Genomic DNA, 22,518 nt, shown 5'->3' on the forward strand with positions numbered 1-22,518 from the left:
TTAATTAATTATACATTTTCATGAATAAGGACAAGATGATTGTCCCCTGGTGGGGTTTATTATAGCACTGGCTGTGTGCAGTTATAACACTGAAAAAAAGTCATATTAACCCAGTAGATCTTAAGTAAGATCACACATCAATGTAATCACATTACTGCTGTAATATCGAATGTTACTTACTTTTTTGTAAATGGTTCAAATTCTGTTTGATTTCAGATATCAAATACCAAAGTCTATTTTTATTTTAGCAGAAGATTAGGCTGTAACTGTTCTAGTGGTAACTATATTTTAATAATTTGAATTTAGTTAAAAAGAAACTTTATATTTATGTTCAGTTACACATGTTTGTTTCATAAACAAGATGTTTAAATTGAGCCATGTAGCCTGGGGACAATTGATACATAGTACTACAATTGCTGCCATGACAGACTCATGTATGTTAGAAACACAAATGTTAGCATAAGTTGGTCATGTTCATTTTTAACCAATAGGCTTGAAATAAAATTGATGCAAATTTAAATTTACAGCGGATGGAAAATATACTGTATGTACAAAAAGTAACTTTCATACATCAAAATATACATTTTTTAAATAATGCCATGATGAAATGATCCTGCTCCTGTTCCACAGACAGAGAGAAAATTATACTGAGTATTGTATGTGCCGAGCAAGTGTCATCACTAACTTGTTACTGATTGTGTTACAGTTTCCCCCTGTTACAATTGGATCTAGTCTCACCTATACTAAAACGTTATTCAACAATGAATGAAAGTGAATAAAGAAGGAAAGTCAAAGGCAAAAAGATAAAAAGTCTTTTTTCAGAGGGTGATTTCATTGTAATATTCTAAAAACAATGACAAACCTTGTAAATGTTAAAATGGAGCTGCATAACCAACATGTAGACACAAACAGTCCTGTTCAGAGTTTGACCCTGATGTATGCTCATGTTTGTCACATTTTTTTTAGGATATGGACATTTTGTAAAGACTAATCTGAACCTTGTCTCTTTCAGTGAGAACCTGTTTGAATAATGTGTGTGTGATGACTGAGACTGTACCGACAATGGAGGTAAACATTTATACAACTCCAATAAAATCATATACAATGGAGAAATACTATCCTTTAGCATACTGTGTAGAAGATAATGAACTGGTTCATTACATTACAATATTTTTTGATATTCATCAAGGGAATCAGTGATGAAGATTCATTTGTTGAACTTTACTGTGAGGAAGTCGAGGAAATTCCATCAACACCATGTTCTGATGACAAGAATGACTGTCAACAGACTGATGGTAAAGATCAACTTCTTTATACAATCTACTGTTCAGCAGAAGGCACTAAATGATGTGCAGTCTTTAAGTATCTTTAAGCAAAATCATCATTATCATGCTTATTATTATCAGTGTTATTATTGTTATTTCCACAGTGCCCTGCTCGTCTTTGAAGACAACAGTCTATCATGTCAGTAGTGAACAAGTGTCTCAGCATTTGAACAGTCCTGCTGGTGAAGTGGAGAGCTACACTGTGATCACCTGCAGGGAGGGAGAAACTGTCCAAGAGATGATGGACACAAACAGCCAAGAACCAAATAATGAAAGAACAAGTGAGCCTGATGTAACATCTGCACCCACAAGTGAGTATAAGAAAATATATGAATAATAAAAATGAATAATAAGTCACAAAGTCTGTCCCAGAGTGCAGATCCACTGACTCTGTGACAAATTAAGAAGGAACAATGATGGAAAATAGGAATAACACAGATAAATACAAACACAAACCTCAATATGAAAAAAGAATGCTGATTTGTGCCAATTAATGTCAATTCTGTGAGTAATTTGAAAACAAAACAAAATTAAATCTTGCTATTGTTGGTTTCATATGCTGACTGGACTTGGCAAAGATTTTTTTAGGAGGAAAAAGAAGGATCACTTTTTCCCACTTCAGGCCTAATATCCATGAGTGGACAGACTGATAGTTTCACTGGCTGGATTGGATTCAATATCAGCAGACACCCAATATTAAGATCAGGAAAATCCCAAATATTTTTTGCAAACTACAGTTTAAACGAGAGAAATGTGCAATTTGGTTTCAAATGGATACTGGCAGATTCTGACTTGTACATCTTGCTTATAACAAAATAAATTCCAATAGTGCTGCCAAATAATGAATTTACAAATCTTTTTTCCTTAGACTTCTTTGAGTTTGAAATATAATGGACCTGCATTGATACATGCTGCTTCCAGGAAATAGCCACATCCTTACATGTTGACTCTGACACTAACAAAGAGTCTCATCTTCTCAGCTTGAATGCTATGTGACAGAACAACAAAGGTGCAAGTTCAAACATCTATAGTGTTATTGCCTATTTTCTATATTTCATATCCCACATATTCATATATCCACAGAGACACAACTGGAGAGCTTATTGGAGTATCTGGGGTTGGAGCAGCACTACAAAGAGAAGCTTTCCCTGAGCACAATACTTCAGATTGACAAGAAGACCATCACTGATGAACCTGCCAAGTGTAATTCAGATCTTCCATGGTATTTTTTAAAGAAACTGATGATGGTTAATGTGACAGCTAGAAATGTGAAATGGACATCAGCACAGGAATCAAACTGTGACGCTGCATCAGGGAATACAGAGTTAGATCTTGATAAGCTGTTCAAAAGTGTGAGTTCAGGTGACATGTTGAACCCCCTCGACATAATCACTGCTCTGTTTCTGTGTTCTGATGGTTTTGTACAGCAGGAACTGGCACTCAAAATGTCTATGTGTCAGTTTTCTGTGCCTCTGCTGCTTCCTAATTGTGACACAAAGCAGTGTACACTCATGCTTTGGGCTTTGAGAGACATTGTTAAAAAGTACAGACCTCAGTCACTTTCAGAATCCAAGGGCTTCATTGAAAACAGAATTGTCTTCTCTAAACTTCCGATGATATCTTTTGTGAGACTGGGTGAGTGCTCCTTGTCCAAGTCAGAGATCCTCAATAAGCTTCTGAGCAATCCTCAGCAGTACCATGACACCTTTGTTCACCATGACATGGAGTGTGGCGACAGTCCAAGGAGAATATCTGATGGGTTGGCTGAAATTTCTTGGTACCTTCCTTGTGGAAACAAAAACATGGATATTTTCAGTGAGCCAGTAGCTTTAGCTAACCTTCGTGGGGACATTGCTTCATTTGAAACACAATTTTCTTTTTTGTGTCAGACATCTGCAGCAGTTTTCATTTTCTTTGACAATTTGGACTCTCAGTGCAAACTACTTACCAACAAACACCACAAATCACAGATCTTCTTGGTGGGTAACCAACAAACCAGTCATTCCAGTATGGCTGCTCTAAAAAACGTAGCAACCAAGTTGGGCTTGACCAACAGCAACATCCTTTTGAAGGCTAAGCACATGAATGATGCAGCATTTGTCAAAAATTTGTGGAAAACAGTCAGCAATGTAGTTGAGAACTCAAAGATGAAGATGGGAATTGAACAGATGGCTGACATTGCCCATGAACTGGGAATCTGGGTTGATGAAGACTGTCCAGAGTGTCAGACTGCCAAGAGAAATGCAGATGACATCACTGCAGAAATTCAAGACATCCTCAAATACAAAGAGGCTCAGCTGCCTTTGCACGGCCAGATATGGAAGGAACTGGCTTGTTTAGAGAAGGAAGAATTTCGGCTTCGAAAACTTGGCGCTCAAAACATAGAAAATTACAAAAGTGATCTTGAGATACAGAAAAGAAAACTGCGAGAAAAACAGAACTCTTATGACATATCAAAGGCAATGACATGTTTCATCAGTGCAGTCTCAAGCCCAGGGATTGAGAGGTGTTATTTCCTGAAATGGATGCGAATGAACCTTGATAACCTGTCTCGAGAAAAACTGTCTGACCTCAGAGAGCAGTACAAAAAGAAATGCAAAGATTCTGAGAACAAAGAGGAGATCAAAGACATTGACAAACAACTTTCCAACAGCTCACTGGGGATTGAACACTTCTTCCGTGAAATGGGTCAAATCTATGAAGCTTCAGTTTCCCTTCCAGAAACACACCAATCACGTCAACAATTACAGCATCTGCCCAAACTATGTGCACAATTGTTGCTTGATGGATTTCCCCTTGAACTTGTAGATGGAGATGCATCCAACATACCTCTCAGATGGGTGAGTGACGTTCTCTCTGAGCTCAATAACTTGGTGTCTCCTAAGAACAAGATACTGGTAGTCACAGTTCTTGGAGTTCAGAGCACAGGAAAGTCCACTCTCCTCAACACCATGTTTGGAGTGCAGTTTGCAGTCAGCAGTGGTCGATGCACTCGAGGTGCCTTCATGTTGCTCATCAGAATCAATGAAGATGTGAAAAAAGTTCTCAACTGTGACTTCATGGTGATCATTGACACTGAGGGCTTAAAGTCGCCAGAGCTTGCACAACTGGACAACAGCCATGAGCACGACAATGAGCTTGCAACACTTGTTGTGGGGCTGAGTGATATCACCATCATCAATATTGCAATGGAGAATTCAACAGAAATGAAGGACATCCTGCAAATAGTTGTGCATGCTTTTCTCAGGATGAAAGAGGTGGGCAAGAAGCCCAAATGTCAGTTTGTTCACCAGAATGTGTCAGATGTTTCAGCCCATGAGAAGAACTTACGAGACAGGAAACTGCTCTTGCAGCAGTTAAACGAGATGACCCAAGCAGCAGCCAAAATGGAAAAGAAAGAGGAGAACAAGAGCTTCACAGATGTGATGGAGTACTGTCCAGACACTGGTAACCAGTACATTCCTGGACTCTGGAATGGAAACCCACCAATGGCACCAGTCAATGCAGGATACAGTGAGGCTGTTTATGAGCTCAAGAAGAACATAATCCAAACTTTGAGAAGTTGTAAGTCTTCTGCTAATAATATCTTGGACTTCACAAAGTGGACAAAAAGCCTGTGGAATGCAGTAAAACATGAAAACTTCATCTTCAGCTTCAGAAACAGCCTAGTGGCTGATGCATACATGAGACTGTGCACAGAATTCAACAAATGGGAATGGGAATTCAAAAAATACATGTACACATGGGCTAAAGAAGCTGAAATAAAATTATCCAACTTTGGCACAGTTGCTGTGAAATCTGAGAAGTCTGACATCTCAGATTTTGTAACTGATTTGAAAAGTGAAGCTTGCACAGAGTTGTCTAAATGGGAGTCAAAGCTTCTTGACAATCTGACACAGTACTTCAAGCAAACAGAGGGTCATGTCTATCTAGTTGAAGGATACAGAGAGGACTTTGCAAACAGTGCAAAGAGCCTTCGGCGAGAAATGGAGAACTCAGTTCTTAATCAGCTCACAGCTGCAGCTGACATCAGACGAGGAATGGCAGAAATTGATAAAATCAAGGAGAACCACACAAAAGAATTAGAAGTGAAAGTGTGTGCATTGATTGAAGAATGTCGGCAAAAAAGAGTTGACATGACAGACAAAGAACTAGACAAAGAATTTGATAAAATGTGGAATAAAACAGTGAATGAACTGTCCTTCCCGAAACAAACAGCCACAAATGTCTTCGCAAGTGTGTCCTACCACCTGAGAATAAATCTATCACACAAGGGAAGTCATGCATGTGACTTGTTAAGTCAGAAAAACCTGAAAGATTGTGGATTGGAAGCTTTCAAATATTCACCTACAGGATTGTATGAACAAACCAAACACCAAATCAAAAAGTTCTTCAACATGAAAGATCACGTAATGGCTTTACAAAACCTAGCTAACCGTATCATAACAGATTGCACACAGTTTGTGACTGAAAAAATGGACAAAAGAAACAATTACCATGACACTTACATCCAGGAGATCCTACACAAGATTGATGAGAGGCTGCAAAACAATCAGGATCCAAAGACAGACATTGAGTTTGAAGTTTCTCTCAAACAGCACATCTGTGGATTTGCAGCCAGACAGTTTCAGAAAATGCATCAAGAGTTCATACTTGAGAATGATCCTTATAGATGTCTGAATCAAAACAAAGAGAAGTTTTGTGCCGATTTCAAAGATGTGTTCCACAAACGAGACCAGTGCCAGAAGAAGGCAGAAGAATTCACAGACCGCTGCTTGAAGCCTGCAGTGGAAGACTTTGTCAACCGTTCTTTGGGTATTGATATCACTGATCACATGCAGACAAGCTCAGAGTTCAGCACACGAATGTTCCTCCAGTATTCAATCTTACTGGATTTGCTCTCAAAGAATGACTTTGAAAAGTATCGGAGGTATATTTCCTCATATGAGGATTATGTAAACAAATGGGTATTTGACCGCGTAGTGGAACGCTTCTCAAATGAGTCGACAATGTTTGAGTTTGAGGATCGACATCTTCGGTCAAGTATCAACAGCATAAATAATGCTATCAACAAAGCTAAACCAGAGAAGAGTGGCAGCCTGAAGACATTCATTAAAAATGTCTGTCAAGAACTTGGTGATAAACTGGTAATTTCCCAAGATGCTCTTGGTGCTTTCATGATCCTGAACAATGCTGACCAGGAACAGTTTGCTCACTGGCTCACAAAGTGTGTGAAGGACATGGGAGAAGCTCTTAAGAAGAAATTTAAAGAAACAGACTTCCAAACAAAACTGAAAAATCTTCATGTGAAGCCTCAGAAAGAGCTTTTCACCAAACTGATTGGATGTGGTAAACAGTGTCCATTCTGCAAAACTCCTTGTGACGCAGGACAAAATGATCATACTGAACACTTTACTTCACTACATCGACCAGAGGGTCTGGGTAGATTCAGGTGGGATCAAACAGAAAAACTTGTCACTGACATATGTTCTTCCTCTGTGATCAGTGACGCATCTTTTCGCTGCGATGCCACAAATGGTGAATATCATCCTTACAAGAGTTACAGACAAATTTTCCCAGACTGGAGAATTGCTCCAGATGCAAGTCTTCAGGCATCAGACTACTGGAAATATGTCATGACAAAGTTCAACAATCAGTTTGCTGAAGCATATGATGCAAAGCCTGCTGATATTCCTTATACTTGGAAATATATCACATACGAGCAGGCAGAGAAGAGTCTCAAAGAGTCATTTAACATCAAGTGAGAGACTTCTAAGATTCACTTCATTTGTTTTGAGTGTACAGAGGTGCTCCTCCTTCTTTAATGGATTGATCTTAAAATATCTAAATAGTAACTTACTGTGCATGAGATACCCAGGTTCACTATATCATCAGGACACAGAGATATTTTACCACTGCAGCTGAAAATAGGCACTGAAAAGATAATCACAGCAAATGTTGCTCACCTTTACCTGAGATTAACATGTTTAATCAAAATAATTTGCTTTCACTGTGTCTTAATGTTGAACCCATCAACATTTTAAACTGCTTTTTGATACTCTGAGTCAACATACAAAATACTTCTAGTTGAACTGAATCTGAGTTTGATTTTATTTTTCATCAATATATTTTATCTTTTATTGTTTTTGTGAAGTATCTAGTATCAAATATTTGTATTTACTGCATTCTTTTTCTTGCTTTAGATGATATAAAAAAGGACAGGAATTTGTTTTTTTCTGATTATCTACTTGTGTTTTTTTTTCCTCTTAAGTATCTGATGTTCAATATTTACATTTATCTTTTTTGTCACTCAATCTACATGTGATATTGTTGTAATAGGACATAATGTTTATAAGAAAAGATCCTTTTCTTATAATAATGAGTAATTGATTATTTACTCAGAATTTAGAATCTGTTGTCATTTTTGTGAAGCATTTTGATGTCAAATATTTGCATTAACTGTACATTATTTTGAAAAGATCACTAAGCCATCATGTGGTTTTGTGAAAATTGGACAGAAAGTTGTTTGAAGTAGATGCTTTTGTTTTTATTTCTCTGTAGCTGATGTCAAATATTTGCATTCATTTTTTTGGTCATCAATCAATCTGCATTATATTCTTAAAACAGGACAGAGAGGAAAGTTGAAAGTATGATATGTGATTATTTACTCAGAATTGATTATCTGTTTTTCTTTCTGTGATGTTTCTGGTGCAGACTGTGTCAATTTCAACTCAGTCTAAATGTCAACATGTAACTACATTAGAGTTTTTTCTTATTGAATTGAGTATATTATGTGATTTTAACTAAGAATTTAGAATTCTATTTGTATTTACATTTTATTTACATTTTTCAAGAAATTGAAACATAATTCACACTTTGTGTCGTGTTGTCAGCATGTATACATTACTTACTTGCGTTAACTGATTCAATAAAGAGACAAAATCATCAGACTGGCTATGAATGTCTTTAATGTTTCCCAGATCAGAATCACAGCATACAGTGTATAATAACTTCTAAAGTAAACAGAAATATCATCACCTCATTTATTTATATAGTTTTACTATACTTTTTTTTAATAATCATCTTTTTTAAAATTCCATTATTTAACATTTTTCTTCATCTCAAGTCTTGGGTTTCTGAATTCAACAAAGAATGTAAAAACAAGACAACAGGTGCAACTTCGCAATGGAGACCAAGCTGGAGTTTTAGTGTCAAGTGTAAGTGTCACTGTCTTTGTGTATGTTTGCCATTGTGGGCTGTTAACCATGCGCTTCCACACACCACTGACCTGACACAGGATCTCTAACGAGGCTAAGTGTGTGTCCACATACATCCAGTCTGATCCAGCTGGACTTTTCAGATTTACTCAACATTTAATGTCTGAACTGATTAGAACATGAAAGTCTTCACTGCTACATCACATCACTGTAGGGTCAACCCAACCTCCATGACCACAATGCAACACAGTGTGTGGAAGGAAAAAGTCAGACCACCTGTGTGATCTCTTTACTCTATGAGGATGTGAGGCATCTTATGGTATCAAAGCCCTCATGTCTGTCCGTCTCACATGTGATTAAGTGGCTACATGTAAACACTGCTACACGTGAGGTGAGCTAACTTTTCATTGGCTGCACTTGTGTTTAGTGTCTGACCATGAATCACTGGTCACTTCCATCATTACATCAGTTCTCTGATCAAAGCTGGTTTTTATCAGTGCTCTTAACCTCTGACATGTTTCCATAAATACTCTGAAGTCACACACATCAGGCAGCAGATTCATCAGGAGTTTAGTTGGATTGTGATATATTTCAAAATAAGAGTCGATATTCGATATTTGTCCAAGAAAAGAGCAGTAAAACTACAGACTTAAACTATAGTAATTTTGAGCAAATACTGCAAATGCTAGCTTTAGCATCTTAGGCCCTCTGCAGTGGAGATGTCTGCTACAGTGACTTTCCTGGTTAGAAATCATGATGCTACAGGATGCCCACGTGATAATAGGCAACGTCAAGAAAAAAAAGGGTTATTTTCTAATGGCATGAAAAGTTATCTGTGGTAAGCATTTTTTACTCACCAGTGGATTTGAAACCTCAAGCTAGTGGCCATTTTTTAATTGGCAAACTGCACCTGTTGTCTTTTGTTGTCACAAAATAAGCATTTCATTCATTCCCTCAAAAAAAAAGAAAAAGAAAAACAAACAAGAAACTTAATATTTACAAATATTTTGTCTGTTTGATTCTTACACTTAAAAATGTACAGTTTTGATCCTCTTCCAGATGTTGTGTGTCTGTCTCTGTCCTGCCTCCCAGTTTGGTATTTTCTTCAGTTTCCTCAGAGTGGGCAGACTGCAGTCAATCTGTCACAATGGCGCCCTCCAGTGTTAGCTTATAAAATAGACAAGGAAAAAGAACAGACCAAACTAAATACCTTGTTTCTGTCCTCACCTCTTGTTGTGGCGAGGTTTACTTCACAACCCCTCACTGCCTCCTTATCCACAGGAGTGAGTACAAAAGGGTTCACATGGATCTAATCAGACGTATCAGATCCTCCGTGGGAACAGATCAGCAAGGTATCCTTCTGGCAAACATTGTGGGTAGAAAGATGGCCGTGCCTTTGCATGTCCTTATTTGCTAGAGATCAGTTCATCCTCTTATTTGATTTTGATTTCTACATTTAAGGCTGTGAGTCTTTGTCCGATCTCCTCCCAAAGTCTCTTTTCTACAGCGTGCACCTCTTTCTCGCGCTACTGTCCATCATCTCTTCCGCAGCATTTATCCACCTGCAGCACACCCAAGCCAGTTGTTTTGTGTTTTACATTGTGCACATTTCTCTTTCAGTAGGGCTTACAAAATCTCTGACAGGAGCAGCCAGGTGTATCTCTCCCCTTCCAGCCCTCCCCCACCACCCGATTAGGCAGTAATAAAATAGAAAACAAACAAACAGGCTAAAGCTAGAGCACAAGCAAAGACAGCACCGTGACTAACTTCTCCCATACTGGATGTAGGCTACCATGTGTTCCTGTGGGCTCAAACAACAGCACATCAGTTCACTTATCAGACTGTATTACCCATGATCCTTAGCAGAGAATGGGAGGGGGGCATGGCTGAGCTGTAGGCCTGCACATTCTCACCCAAAAGAAAAGAGCAGAATCAGAAACAGCAGTCGACAACCGTGTCGCTTTTACCCTGTTTAGGAGATCGGAGTCCCCTTTCTCATCTCGTAGCTCTGCACCGCAGGCCGTGAAGACCCGCTGGTTACCCTCAGTGTGCTTAGAGTTTAATTTACAACTGATGAGCTCACAAAAAGTCACTAAGCTTAGTGAAATAACCCTTGAATGTGAGGATAATAGCAGAGAACTGAGGTCAGAAATTGTGTAGAACGGCGCTGACACAGTGAAGTCAAGTGATGGTGGTCACAGAGGGGGAGTTTAGGGTGATCGCCGCAACATGGGCGGCGGTTTTGAATACAAAGCTAGTGTACTGACGGAGAGAAGGGAAGGGAGGGACTATGTGATGTTGATATGGAGGCGGATGTTTGGGTACGCAGCAGGAAGGAGCTCATTTTGGAGTCTAAAGTTTGGGGGGGGGGGGGGTCCTGCCTGTCTGCCTCTCTATCTCTGCTGTCTAATTAGGGCTCACCTATGCCCATGTGAAGCAGTTCTGATATCACAAACACACAAACACGCACACACTCACAGGCACACATCAAACAGAATATGCATGTGCTGGAAATAGGGGCGCAGACAGGAGAAGGAGAAGGTAGGTGTACGTAAAAGAGCTAAAGCTGCCTGTCTCTGCTTTGTTTCTCACTGAAATACAAAAATAATTCTGTACAGGCGAGCTACAACAACAGATTTGGTACTTGACGCACCCGAAGAAAACAATCACCTCCATACAGATGGAACGAAAGAGGATGATGACGGGCTTGTTGTTGCCGTGCTGCAGTACCTGGTTGGAGAAATACCCAAATGATCTAAATGAAGGACAGAATGAATGGAAGAATGTGTTCACAGTTGTTGCTGTGACCCAAACATCTTGTGAGATTTGTGAGATTTTTTTCAATAAATGGGTGTTGGGAGGTTAGGAGGATTTGTTGGGTTACTCCAAGATTTTCTGTGATGTTCTTGCTCTGTGAGGTAAAACAAAAAAAACCTAAATATCCAGAGTGGACCGATATGATTTGATTAGATTTGGGAAACGTGCATTGACAGATACAGTGTCCTTTCCCCCCGTCATCAGCTTTAAAAATAATTCATGCATAGATCCCCACTGAGAAAACCCATTTATATACTTTCTCCTTTGTACACATTTATATATAACTATATATAATATCATTTCTCTATATCTATATTTTCAGCAAAAATTCTTTCCACAAAAAACAACAATTAAACAAATGCTTGAAAAAAAACAGAAGATGAAAGAAAGAAAAGAAACAATCGAGGGCCAGTTTGGCACTTTGTCATGAGAACACACAGCTGTTAATTGACAGTAAATAGGAATACTCTAGAATTTTCTTTACTTTTTTTCTCCCTCGATGAGAAAGCAAACACAGTAGTACATACTTGGCACCAAGAATGCTGGTAGAATGAAAGATATCAGTGTTTTCATAGCTATATGATTACTGTATTTACTCTATGCCCCCTCCTACAGCTCAGTAGTTTATGAATCCTTTGAGCAGAGGAGCATTGGGAGAGGGAGAGAATCACATGTCGAATGAGAGGAACAAAGCAGGGAGAAGACACAGATGTAGAAAAGAGAACGATATATGCACATAACACACCAGGGAGAGAAAAAAGAGAAGACACCAAAGTAAAAAAAAAAAAGTGGGAAAACAGCAAGGGGCGACAAGCATTCGTCCCTTTGACAAATGTCAGGGGGCTTTAGTCTGGAAACAGCAGACCTTCTTTGAAAAGAGTATCTTTGAAAGATCTAAATCACCCCCAAACTGATCATCTGCTGCCATGCAGTTCAGTTGCCTCTCCACGCGCCAACAGTGGAGCTGCTAAGTTTGACAGCACATGATGGAGGAGGAGGTGGAGTTGTTTTTTGGAGAAACAAGAGAATAAGAGAACAGAACAAAGGCCCACATCCAGAGGCCTCCCTTCTAGATCATTGGCAGAGCCAGTCTTCCTGGTCCTTAGGTGGCACTGTGTTGGGCCAGTCCCTACTATACCCGGGTGGTGGAGTGGGGGTGGGGCAGGGTGTTGTTGTGGCCGGTGGAGGGGAAGGTGTTGAAGGCATGAAGAGGCTGCATGCTGGTGATAGTACTGGGGATCATGGTGATGGTGTTGGGTGTCATCAGCGGCACGTCGTCAGGGGCACGGCGCAGCGCCAGTGTGTAGTCGGGTGGGCAGGGGGGCCGTAGGATGTCATGGGGCCGGAGCGGCTCCATGTCGTGGTGGGCATCGTGCTCCGAGTGCTTCATCTGCAGGGACATGATCTCCTCCTCCTGGCTGTGAGCCAGATCGTTGGCAGGTCCACCCCGCTGAGGAGACAGCCGGTGGCGTCGCATCTCATGCCGCTTGTCACGCTTGTAGTAAAGGGCGGCGAAGGCCAGGATGTTGAGGAAGAGGAGCGACGCCCCCACAGCGACTGTCACACTCAGCTCGGTGGAGTAGTCCCGGGTGTCTCCAGGGAAGAGGTTCTGGTGCGGACGTTCCGAACCCTCGGGCTCTGGATCAGACGGGAAGGTAGGGTATGGGTGACGAGTGGTCCGAGGGCCAGGTGTTCTGGGCCAGGGTCTGTGGGTGCCCGGGCCAGGGCCTGGCGGAGAGCGGGTAGTAGTGGGGAAGAGATCGTCATGCAGACTATGAAGGTGGGGGACTAATTCCAGCCAAAAGGCCACCTTGTTGGCCCTGTAGTTGTCTCTAACACGAGGTTTTAAGCCAATGTGGAGGTACTGCTTGTCCTTGGAGTTGAACTTGGTCCAGATGACCTCTTCAAAGCGGTTGGGCTTGGTGTGAATGAATTTGGTGTCTTGAGGGACTGGCAGGTTCGGGTCCCTAGTGGAGAACAGAGAGGACAACTTAGTTTTAGATTTCGAGTCAAGGTTTTAATCAATGTGGTTCAAAGATTTCTTAATTAAGTTGACGTCTGTGTCAACAAAGGGAGACAGGGCACTGAACTTTTATTAACTCTACCAAGATCTAATTAGTGAGATCAGCCCCTACCCACAGGTACACCACTCTTATAACAGGAACTTGGGCAGTATTTTTTATACATTCCTGATATTTCACTTGGATATACTACAGTATATGGTGGTATTTGTGTGTTTAAAGAAATAGATCAATTTAAAAAAATGTAAAAGCTGAGCTGCTAGTGAAAGATGTCATTGTAGCATGTATGACACTGTCAGGCCTACAAGGCTGTATGTCTTTTATGCAATTAGCCTATTTACACAAGTCTCACTGGGTTTAAATACTTATAGCCCATAGAATAACGAATAGAAAAGAAATAAACACCTTTCTTCCATAGATTGTTGCTGGAGGACCTGATGACACTGAACGGTGATGATATACAGATGGTGGTGGCAGACAAGCAGTTAAATAAAATCATGTGGCTATTAAACCCCAAATAATCCCAAACAGGATTTTTTTTTTTTACTAATCCTGTGATGATATCCCCACCACTCCCAGGAACCAGCTTTATCAGCCCAGATGCCTGTTTCACAAGTAGAGACTGACCTCTGGTGGCCAAAGCTGCACACTACAATACATTGCCTCAATACAGCATCTCTGTATCAGTTTAATAGAAAGAGCAATGCCAGTATTTTTTTTTTTTATCATGTTTGATAACCAAAGTGATACATGTGTGTCAGATGGACAAAGTACACTCACTTAAAAAATAAAATAAAATAAATAATAGTAATAATATCCCCTCAATGTAAGTATACTGCTGCCATACAAAATCAGGCCTTATTAGTTGACACATGGGTAAGCCATTTTAACCAGTTTTCATCAAAGATATCCATATGATTTCTCGGTTTAAATAAATTATCTCCATCATGTTTATATTGTTAAACGGCATGTCTTTCTTTAGCCATTTTTGCATACTACCAACAACACTCTCAACAATTTACCAACATTTATCTCTTTTGCATAGTTAAACTCTTCTAGATTGCCAAGGCACATGATTTTAAAAGTAGATTAAAAGTAGATTTTCATCGTGGACACTTGGAGTCAAAGTGGGGCAATTCCAGAAGATGTGCAAGTGGGTGGTCACTGCACTTCAGCACCTGTATGTCTGATTGGAAGTCATACCTTTGAAATTTTTAAATACCCTGGTATACCGTAAAATCTTGATAGCGCCCAAGCCTATTGACAGGGAAGCAAAACTTCCAGAAAGACCCTTCAAACTCTGCTACTGAAGTGGCACTAAACTAGCTGGTTAATCCAACTGTTGCAACACAGAGTAAAAAGAAAATGAATGAAATAAAATCATTAAAAAGGCCTACCCAGTCTTGGCGAAGTTGGTCCAGTAAGTCATGACCACAGCACTCAACATCACATCATTCTTGGAGAAGTTGCATGGGAACAGGTCTGTGGCGCCAATCATGGGCACGCCAAACACGTACGGTATCTCATCTCCATGGGCGGCATCGGCCCATTCGGGTCGCGTCTCGGTTTGGCAGTGGTGGTAGAAGGTGTAAAAGTAAACCGGGGACTGAAACTCTGCGTGGAGTTTAGCGGTGGCCACTGCCGGCGCCACCCACTGGTGGTCCGTAAACAGAGCTAAGAGGGTTTTCCTCCGCATGTCACCATTGTCCCTGTCCGCCCAGTCTGTGTACATAAATTTAATGGTTTCTCTCAGGATGTCTTTGCCTGGAGGATAAGATGCGGGAGGGGAGAAACGGTTAGGGAAAAAAGGATAAGGGGAAAGAGGAAGAAGAGATAACTGTGATAAGTTAAGAGGAACATAATGACAGGTATAGAACATTTCAAGAGATGAGAGTGAAACAGAGGAGGAAGATAAAAGTACATGTTGCTGCACTCTGAAAAATAAGGGTTCCAAGAGGGTTCTCTCTGATGGGCTGACAGAAACATTTGCTTTTGAAGACCCATTTGTTGAAGGAAAGGTTCTTTGTAAGACTGAACACTTTTCGTCCAAGGAACCCTTTTTTGGAAGAAACAGTTTTTAAAGGATTGTTGCAGGCATGGGTTTTTACAAGATCCTCACCCTGAAATATTCCAATGTTCATCCATTTTTCATACTGTAGTCTTAGATGTAGATGTATCTGGAATCTCCTTAATCAATTCATTTGATTCATGCTCTTGTGTTTTTGCCTCATCTATAGAATACAATCTGGTTCTTCATAGGACCTTCAGGAGACAATAGGGTTATAGGTGAAACCCTTAGAAAAAGGGTGTTTTTGGACTCCCCTTGATGGGTTGTGGTTGAAATCCTTGAAATATAAAAGTGTATTTTTTGATTCCCCTGGGTGGGTTCAACATGAGACCCTTGGAATATAAAAGGCTTCTCAATAAATCCCCCTGGGTGGATTCTAAATGAAATCCTTCTCAGTCGGACCCCCTGGGTGGGTTTTTGTAGCCCCTCCACAACCCACAGAGATGGTTCTGGGTGGAACCACTACACAATAACAGGTTGCACTGTATACCAGGTATAACCTTTTATGCTGGGTTCTATGAAAAACTCTCTGCACTCTGAGCAGGCTCCAGGTGGAACTCTTATAAAGGGTTCTACCAGGAGCCATAAAGGGTTCTCTTACAGGACAAGCTGAAGAACCCTATATGGTTCTAGTTGGCACCTTTATTTGTATGAGAGTAAGAGGAACTTGAATGATAGGTGTCTGTTTGTGTGTATGTGTGACAGATCATATAGCTGAGAGAGAAACTGAATGGACAGACTGAGCAACACAAAGGGCAAAAGAGAGAATATGTCTGTCAGAGAGCCGAGTGACTGACAGGCACTTGAGAGGGAGCGTGACTGCATTATCCAAATGTGTCTGTGTTTTGACTGTTGCCCGCTGTGAGGGGTATGCAGGCTGATCTGTTAGGAACAACAGCACTGTGATTGGGAGCTGGCTGCCTGGGGGATGATGAGAGGCAGCATTAGAGCCCACAGAGCCTCAAAGGCCAAAAGCACAGACCCACCAGGGTGAAAGATAATCTCGGTGATAGGCAGTCTCTTTAGTATGCCTGTCTTAGCTGATACACTTTGCCTGGGCTCACATTTTATCTCTTTTTCCATCCATTGCCCAAGGAATGTTTTAGATACTTGCACTTCCACTGGGAATGGCAGTTTTGGACAAGTTTTGGTTGATGTATTTTTTTGTAGGTTGCACATGGGAAGAAGCATAACTATTTTGTATGTTCTTTTATATTGAAAATCCAACAATTTCAGTCTTGTGTCCGGACCAGGAAGATTTCTAATAAACATGAACAACATTTACTCATTGCAAACAAAGGTTATTACGGTTAAAAACTAAAGGCTAAAATGAGGTCTGAAAAAAACAGTTTGGTTATCTGAAATAAAAATAACAAAACAAAAAATGAAAACTAACTGAAACAATGTTGTGTCCAACTAACTAAACTAAAATACAAATACACAGGAAATGTTTGAAGTTGTAACCTTTGCCAATTTGGTCAGATTTGTCCACACAAGTATAAGGAGTCATCGGTGCAGATTTGTTGAGACTGGGATGTCTACATGAGTCGAAGTGTTGTGTTTATATTGTAATACCTATTCTGAAGTATGTTTTTTTTTTTTTGACTACATCTTATATTTTCTTTGTACTTGTGAAAAAGTGTAAAAGCAAACCCAGACTGAACTAAACTAAAGTGCAAACAATAAAATGTTCTAAAATTAGAAATTCATGAAAAATACAAAACTATAACTCTGCTGCACACTTTATCTAAGAAGCAGAAGAGGATATAACATAGAAGACATTAAATAATATTGGCATTCCTCACCCTCAGGGTAGCCGTAGAGGTTGTCTACAAAGTTAGAGATGGTGTAGTCGAATGCTGCTGCTGAGATGCCGTCGTTGTCCTCGCTGTCATCCACAAACTTCAGCCCCTCTCCTTGATTCACTCCTATGAGGATGTCATAGTTGAGAAACTCCCCCTGGTGGTGAAATGGGGGAAGAACACGTTGAGAGCAGAAATTCCATTTGTGTACATGCTGCAACTCAAAGATCACTACAACCATGAATACTGTTGAGTACAATTCTCTTTTTGTGTATTCATCTGTAAAGTCAAATCAGTTTTGCTCTTATTTTATTGTCATTTTGGTACCACATCACTATAAGAAACCCCTTACAAATGTTTACAAATTGTTTATAATTATTACTAGAAATTATTATTGAATAGGTTTCATCTTTAAAAAAAAAAAATAACACAAACATGTACATTTTGTTAAGTTTAATCATGCATTCATGTATCAATATACATGCATATATTCACAGCAGCATCTTCAGCATGGAAATAACCAACAGAGATCCCATTCAAATTTGAGATTAAACTAGACTCACTTCTACTTCTCACTTCTGAAACAGGCACTGTCTCTGTTTTGGTGTATGCAGCTGCAGTAGTGTCTTTTTTTTTTTTTTTTTTTTTTTGCTACTATTTGTTATCTTTGTTATTTCTGTATTTTTTTTTTTTTTTTATTGTGCAAAAAATTCTTAAAACTATTAGTTATATTATACATATGTATAGATAACTAAATTTAGTTTGTGTCAAAATCTGACAGCTCCAATGCAAAAATTAAGTAAATTATAGGTGCTGAGAAAAAAAAGTACTTTATATTCCTCAAATTCTTAAATTATACTACTGACTAGGACAATTTAGTCTAATTATTTGTATTGTAATGTAGAGAAATTAATGAAATTCAAGACCACTTGCAAAGTTTATTCTTCTGACAGAGGTAATGATAACTGCTACACAACCAAGATTCATCTCCAACCACGCAATAAAGTAATAATATAACTGTGGCAATTACTGTGCAACCAATATGTTCGCCTCTGGCTGAAGGTAAAAATTTGCATATTTTCTTTGCCTTTTTATATAATTTTAAAGGTAAATAAAGAGACTTTGTGGAAAAGTCAGGTACCAGCAGCACTGGATTTTTTTTAAATTCAATTAATTAATTAATTACTGCACATATGGGTTTTTTACTTTATAATAAAACTCAGTTTTTCCAGTCAATATTAATGTATGCAAACTGTATTATAACTTGTTTATAACTGTTAAGTGTTTATAACCTAATCATTAACTTAAACAATTTATAAATAATTTATAAAGGTAAAGTGGTTGCCAAGAAATGTTAATCTTCAGGGTATCATGTCTTCAAATTAATGTATACTTCAAGGTCAGTTAAAGATGTGCACAAGAAATCAGTTTTTCTTTTTAACAGTCATTTACCATCTTCAGATAAACTGGATTTGTTTCATCAAGTTCTACAAAAACAATACAGCACCAGCCCTAATTTTTCTTACCTACTTTCCTTCATCCTGTCTCATTTTCTTCCCCTTATGTGAGAGATTCCCATTATTTAACCAGACGACTTTCAAATTAAATGGACTAACATCCGCTGTGAGTTAAAAGAGTAGATTAACAGACCCAATATGTGAAAACAATTTTAAGACAGTGAAAGTTTGTTATAGTGAGGAAAACTGAGTCATGTCCAAGTAAAATAGTGTTACACTACTACAGATAGTAGTGTGTTATAGTTAAAAGTAGTTATCTCCAAACCTGGAACTTTTTAAGACTCAACACAGACTTCGCTGTGGTACATGTAACATGAAATGCAAAGCCGGTAAGGGAAACATGTCTAACAAAGTCAGAATACAGTGTAACTAAAGGCTAAAGAGCTTTTGTATTTTTGATTTTGGGGTTAACTGTCTCTTTAAGCTGCAACAAATCAGTCGCACACCTATCTATTCAGCAGCAGTTACACCTAATGATCACTGGAAAATATGTAGAACTTCTGGGGTAAGTGTCAGGGTAATATGGGGGTAATTACAGGGAAAGCTCAAATACCTTACCAGCTTATTACCACCTACTTACCATGAAATTTGGGGTAATGCTGAGGTAACGTTGGAGTAATTCTGAAGAAATTTAAAATCGGTTGCTGGATAATTACCCCCTACTTACCATAAAATTTGGGGAAAATGTTGGGGTAATTTGAAAGACATTTCTAATAAGTTACCTGCAAATTATCACCTCCTTACCATGAAATTGGGGACTATTTTTTTTTTAAGACAAATATACCTTTTAAATAAAGATAGATCTAAGTTTATTATTACATTATCGCCTCCAGTTTCTGCATTTTATTGTGATTCTTTTAACCCAGTTAATAATGTAACCTGTAGATAATGTATTATGTTAAGTGCAAAAAGTTATTATGTTACTGGTTTAAAAATTTGATCACCTTGGCGAGTTATTATTTTACAACATGCACTCTGTGATGAAGGGTCACATGTGCACATGGAATCACAAGCAAAAAAAGTTGTGAACCATGGGTCTAAAACACACCACTGTGGCAATATAGACCACCAACACTGAGCTGTTTTTCACTGTGTTAAAGCTTTATAGGGTGTGAGTTCACACCAGCTGTTAAATGTCACCACCAGAACTCTGTAGGAAGGTCACACTCACACCTACTGCAGCAGGTACTTTGTGATCTCCTCTTTCTGGTGTGTAATCACAGCTCAAGTCACTCTACTTGTACAATAAAAATCCAACACAGACCAAGTCCTCACTGGCGCCAGACCCTCACCTGCTGCATGAGGATCTCCGGATCGTCGGGCACCACGTCTCCGTCCACCACGGGGCCAAAGGCGATGTGGTAGCGAGCTGGCTGGATGTCCTGGTCCACCAGCTCCCTGAAGTTCTTGCGCCTCAGGCAGTCAACCAGGTCAGCTGTCTCTGTGTAGGTGCAGCCCACCTTCCGGGCCAGGATCTTGGTGTACTTGAGGGGCTGGTAGTTGACCGACCAGCTGGAGATGGCGGTTCCACTCTGGGCGATGGCCCTGTGGAACAGACCTGAAAGAACAAATGGAAGTATTTATAAGACTGTACGGGGAGATACATTTTTAAAAACATGGTGAAAAGTTGGTGATGTCTCTGAATGTGATGTGCAGTTTTTTTCAGGCAGTATGGAGCTCTGTGAAGTTCTCTGACTTAAATATTCATATATTTGTTCTTTTTTTCCAACGCTTTATTAAACTGCCATTGAATAAGGTCAGTGGGATAATCAGGATGTCAGCAATATTCACTGAATATAGTAAACAAGCCAAGTTAGCCCTCCGAGCTAATGTGTGCTAACTACACTAATGAAAACACTAATTGGAAACGTGCAAAAACATTTCTTCCAGCACCAGACATCAAACAAAATCCAGAGACTGTAGAATATTTTATTAAGTTGCTGTTAGCTGCAAATTCACTACAGTTGAGCTTAAGAACGCTGTCTCAGAATCTTATTATACTTTTTGCATCAGCTAGGGTCAGTGTGACGTGGATTTCGCCATCAATTTGATGTGACAAACTTGTCCATGTGGCTACTTCAATGATCCCGTAGATGCTGATGCTGCCCATGCGTGGAATGCGTCATCCAAGCAGAATGAGCAATATATACACACATTTTCTCTAAAAATAAATAGTGTAAACATATGATGATCTTATAGAATATGATGCACTGATGTTGATTAAACTACCCAACAGTAGACTGGGAGACACGTTGTAAATAATCATCAGTAATGAAAAAATAATAACTACCAAACATGTTTTCTTACATATGGAGAAAAGTAGTCCAGGGCGTCTCAGCAGCACTCTAGTACTTCATCATGATGCTGTTTTGTTTTATTTTATCAAAAAATTGTGGCTTCTTCGATTTGGATATTGCACTAGCCACACTGTGGGTTCAATGACATTTCGATTACTTGTGCGTTCCTAAATAACTGCTCTACCTCAGTCAACTGAAGGCTCTCCAACTGATGATTTGAATCTACTCATTTCAACACTGAAGTTCAGTTTTGGGATAGGACGGGAAGTAGAGAGACTATCTGAAGTGTAAATCACATATAACTTTCACATTTTCTCCGTATTATTTTTTAAAAAAAGTTAAAAGTGAAAGTGATGTGTGATTTTCCTACCATTTTTTTTTTACTTTATTCATCTACGTGTTCTTACTGGAGCAAAGCTGGCAGACACTAGCTGAGACTGTAGACCCAGAGCATCTCAGGGGTGAGTGTGCCATGGCACTGCAGCTCCAAGAGAAGAAAAAGCAGGAGTGGGAATAAGCTCATCTTAGACGTCAAAAGAGCCATTTTCCTCTGTCTTGTGCTGGCTGTTTCGTCTCACAGCCTCTCTCTGGCTGTGTTTCTCCCTCCCTCTCCTTCCTCTTTGTCTCTCTCTCTCTGTCTCCTTAGTTGTGCCTGTCCTGTGCTGTTTGAACCACTCAAGTGGCTCGTTAAGGGGCCGCCTGCCTCACTCGTTTCCTCTCACACTCCTTTTTTCTTTCTCTTCTCCTCTCCTGGGCTGAAGATTGGTCAGTTAATTATTAAGCAGGGCCGCAGAGCCCCCTTTCCCTGGGAAATCAATTATAGTAAGAAGTAGCTTGGAAACAGCTGTACCTACATATCTGCACCGAGTGAGGCAGGTGGAGAGACAGACACAGAGAGGTGGGAGGCAGGTATTATTTTATTCGTCTTCAAAATCAGTTTCTTTGTCACTCCCTGAGTGCCTCTTGCCTTCCCTGCTCTGTGCATTCCTCTATTTGGCTACGTTTGTTTTCTGATGTGCCACATTTGGGCATTTTCTGTCCTCTTTCACCTGTTTTTTGCCTCAAAAATGTTTTGTTTTTAACAAACCGTAATTCCAAAAAAGTTGGGATGATGTGTAAAAACATAATTTTTTAACATATATTTGATTGAATACAGTACAAAGACAAGATATTTAATGCAAACTGATTGGCGTCTCTCATTCTTGCTTGATATATGACTTCAAGAGCTTCACAGTTCAGGGCCTGTTGTATTTTGCTCTCCATAATGTGCCACATATTTTCAAAGTGAAACAGATCTGGGCTCTAGGCAGGTCAGTCTAGTACCTGAACTCTTTAACTACGAAGCCACATGTTGTTACACATGCAGAAAGTGTCTTGGCATTGCAGGGATGTCCCTGAAAAAGGCGCTGTCTGGATGGCAGCATATGTTGCTCCAAAACTTGTATCTAACTTTC

General features: G+C 39.6%; 2 protein-coding genes across 2 annotated transcripts in view; one reads left to right on the plus strand and one right to left on the minus strand.

The window, feature by feature from the left end:
* Positions 1-1,437: 1,437 nt before the first annotated feature.
* Positions 1,438-7,149, plus strand: LOC146306103 (up-regulator of cell proliferation). The gene is made up of 2 exons (XM_084712234.1): positions 1,438-1,636; positions 2,409-7,149. Exons 1-2 carry the CDS (start codon positions 1,564-1,566, stop codon positions 7,088-7,090), a joined length of 4,755 nt encoding a protein of 1,584 aa, XP_084568360.1. The 5' UTR covers positions 1,438-1,563; the 3' UTR covers positions 7,091-7,149.
* Positions 7,150-8,270: 1,121 nt separating this feature from the next.
* Positions 8,271-22,518, minus strand: part of nlgn2a (neuroligin 2a) — a 256,832-nt gene continuing 242,584 nt past the window's right edge. The window contains exons 6-9 of the mRNA XM_084711539.1: positions 20,060-20,325; positions 17,254-17,407; positions 14,778-15,144; positions 8,271-13,326 (exon numbers count right to left, since the gene is read on the minus strand). Coding sequence (XP_084567665.1) covers positions 12,492-13,326; positions 14,778-15,144; positions 17,254-17,407; positions 20,060-20,325 — 1,622 coding nt within the window. The 3' untranslated portion in view covers positions 8,271-12,491. The remainder of the gene's footprint in view (positions 13,327-14,777; positions 15,145-17,253; positions 17,408-20,059; positions 20,326-22,518) is intronic.

This window comes from Lutjanus erythropterus, chromosome 23, assembly GCF_056507025.1.
Source record: "Lutjanus erythropterus isolate fLutEry1 chromosome 23, fLutEry1.hap2, whole genome shotgun sequence".
Classification (NCBI taxonomy): Eukaryota; Metazoa; Chordata; class Actinopteri; order Lutjaniformes; family Lutjanidae; genus Lutjanus; species Lutjanus erythropterus.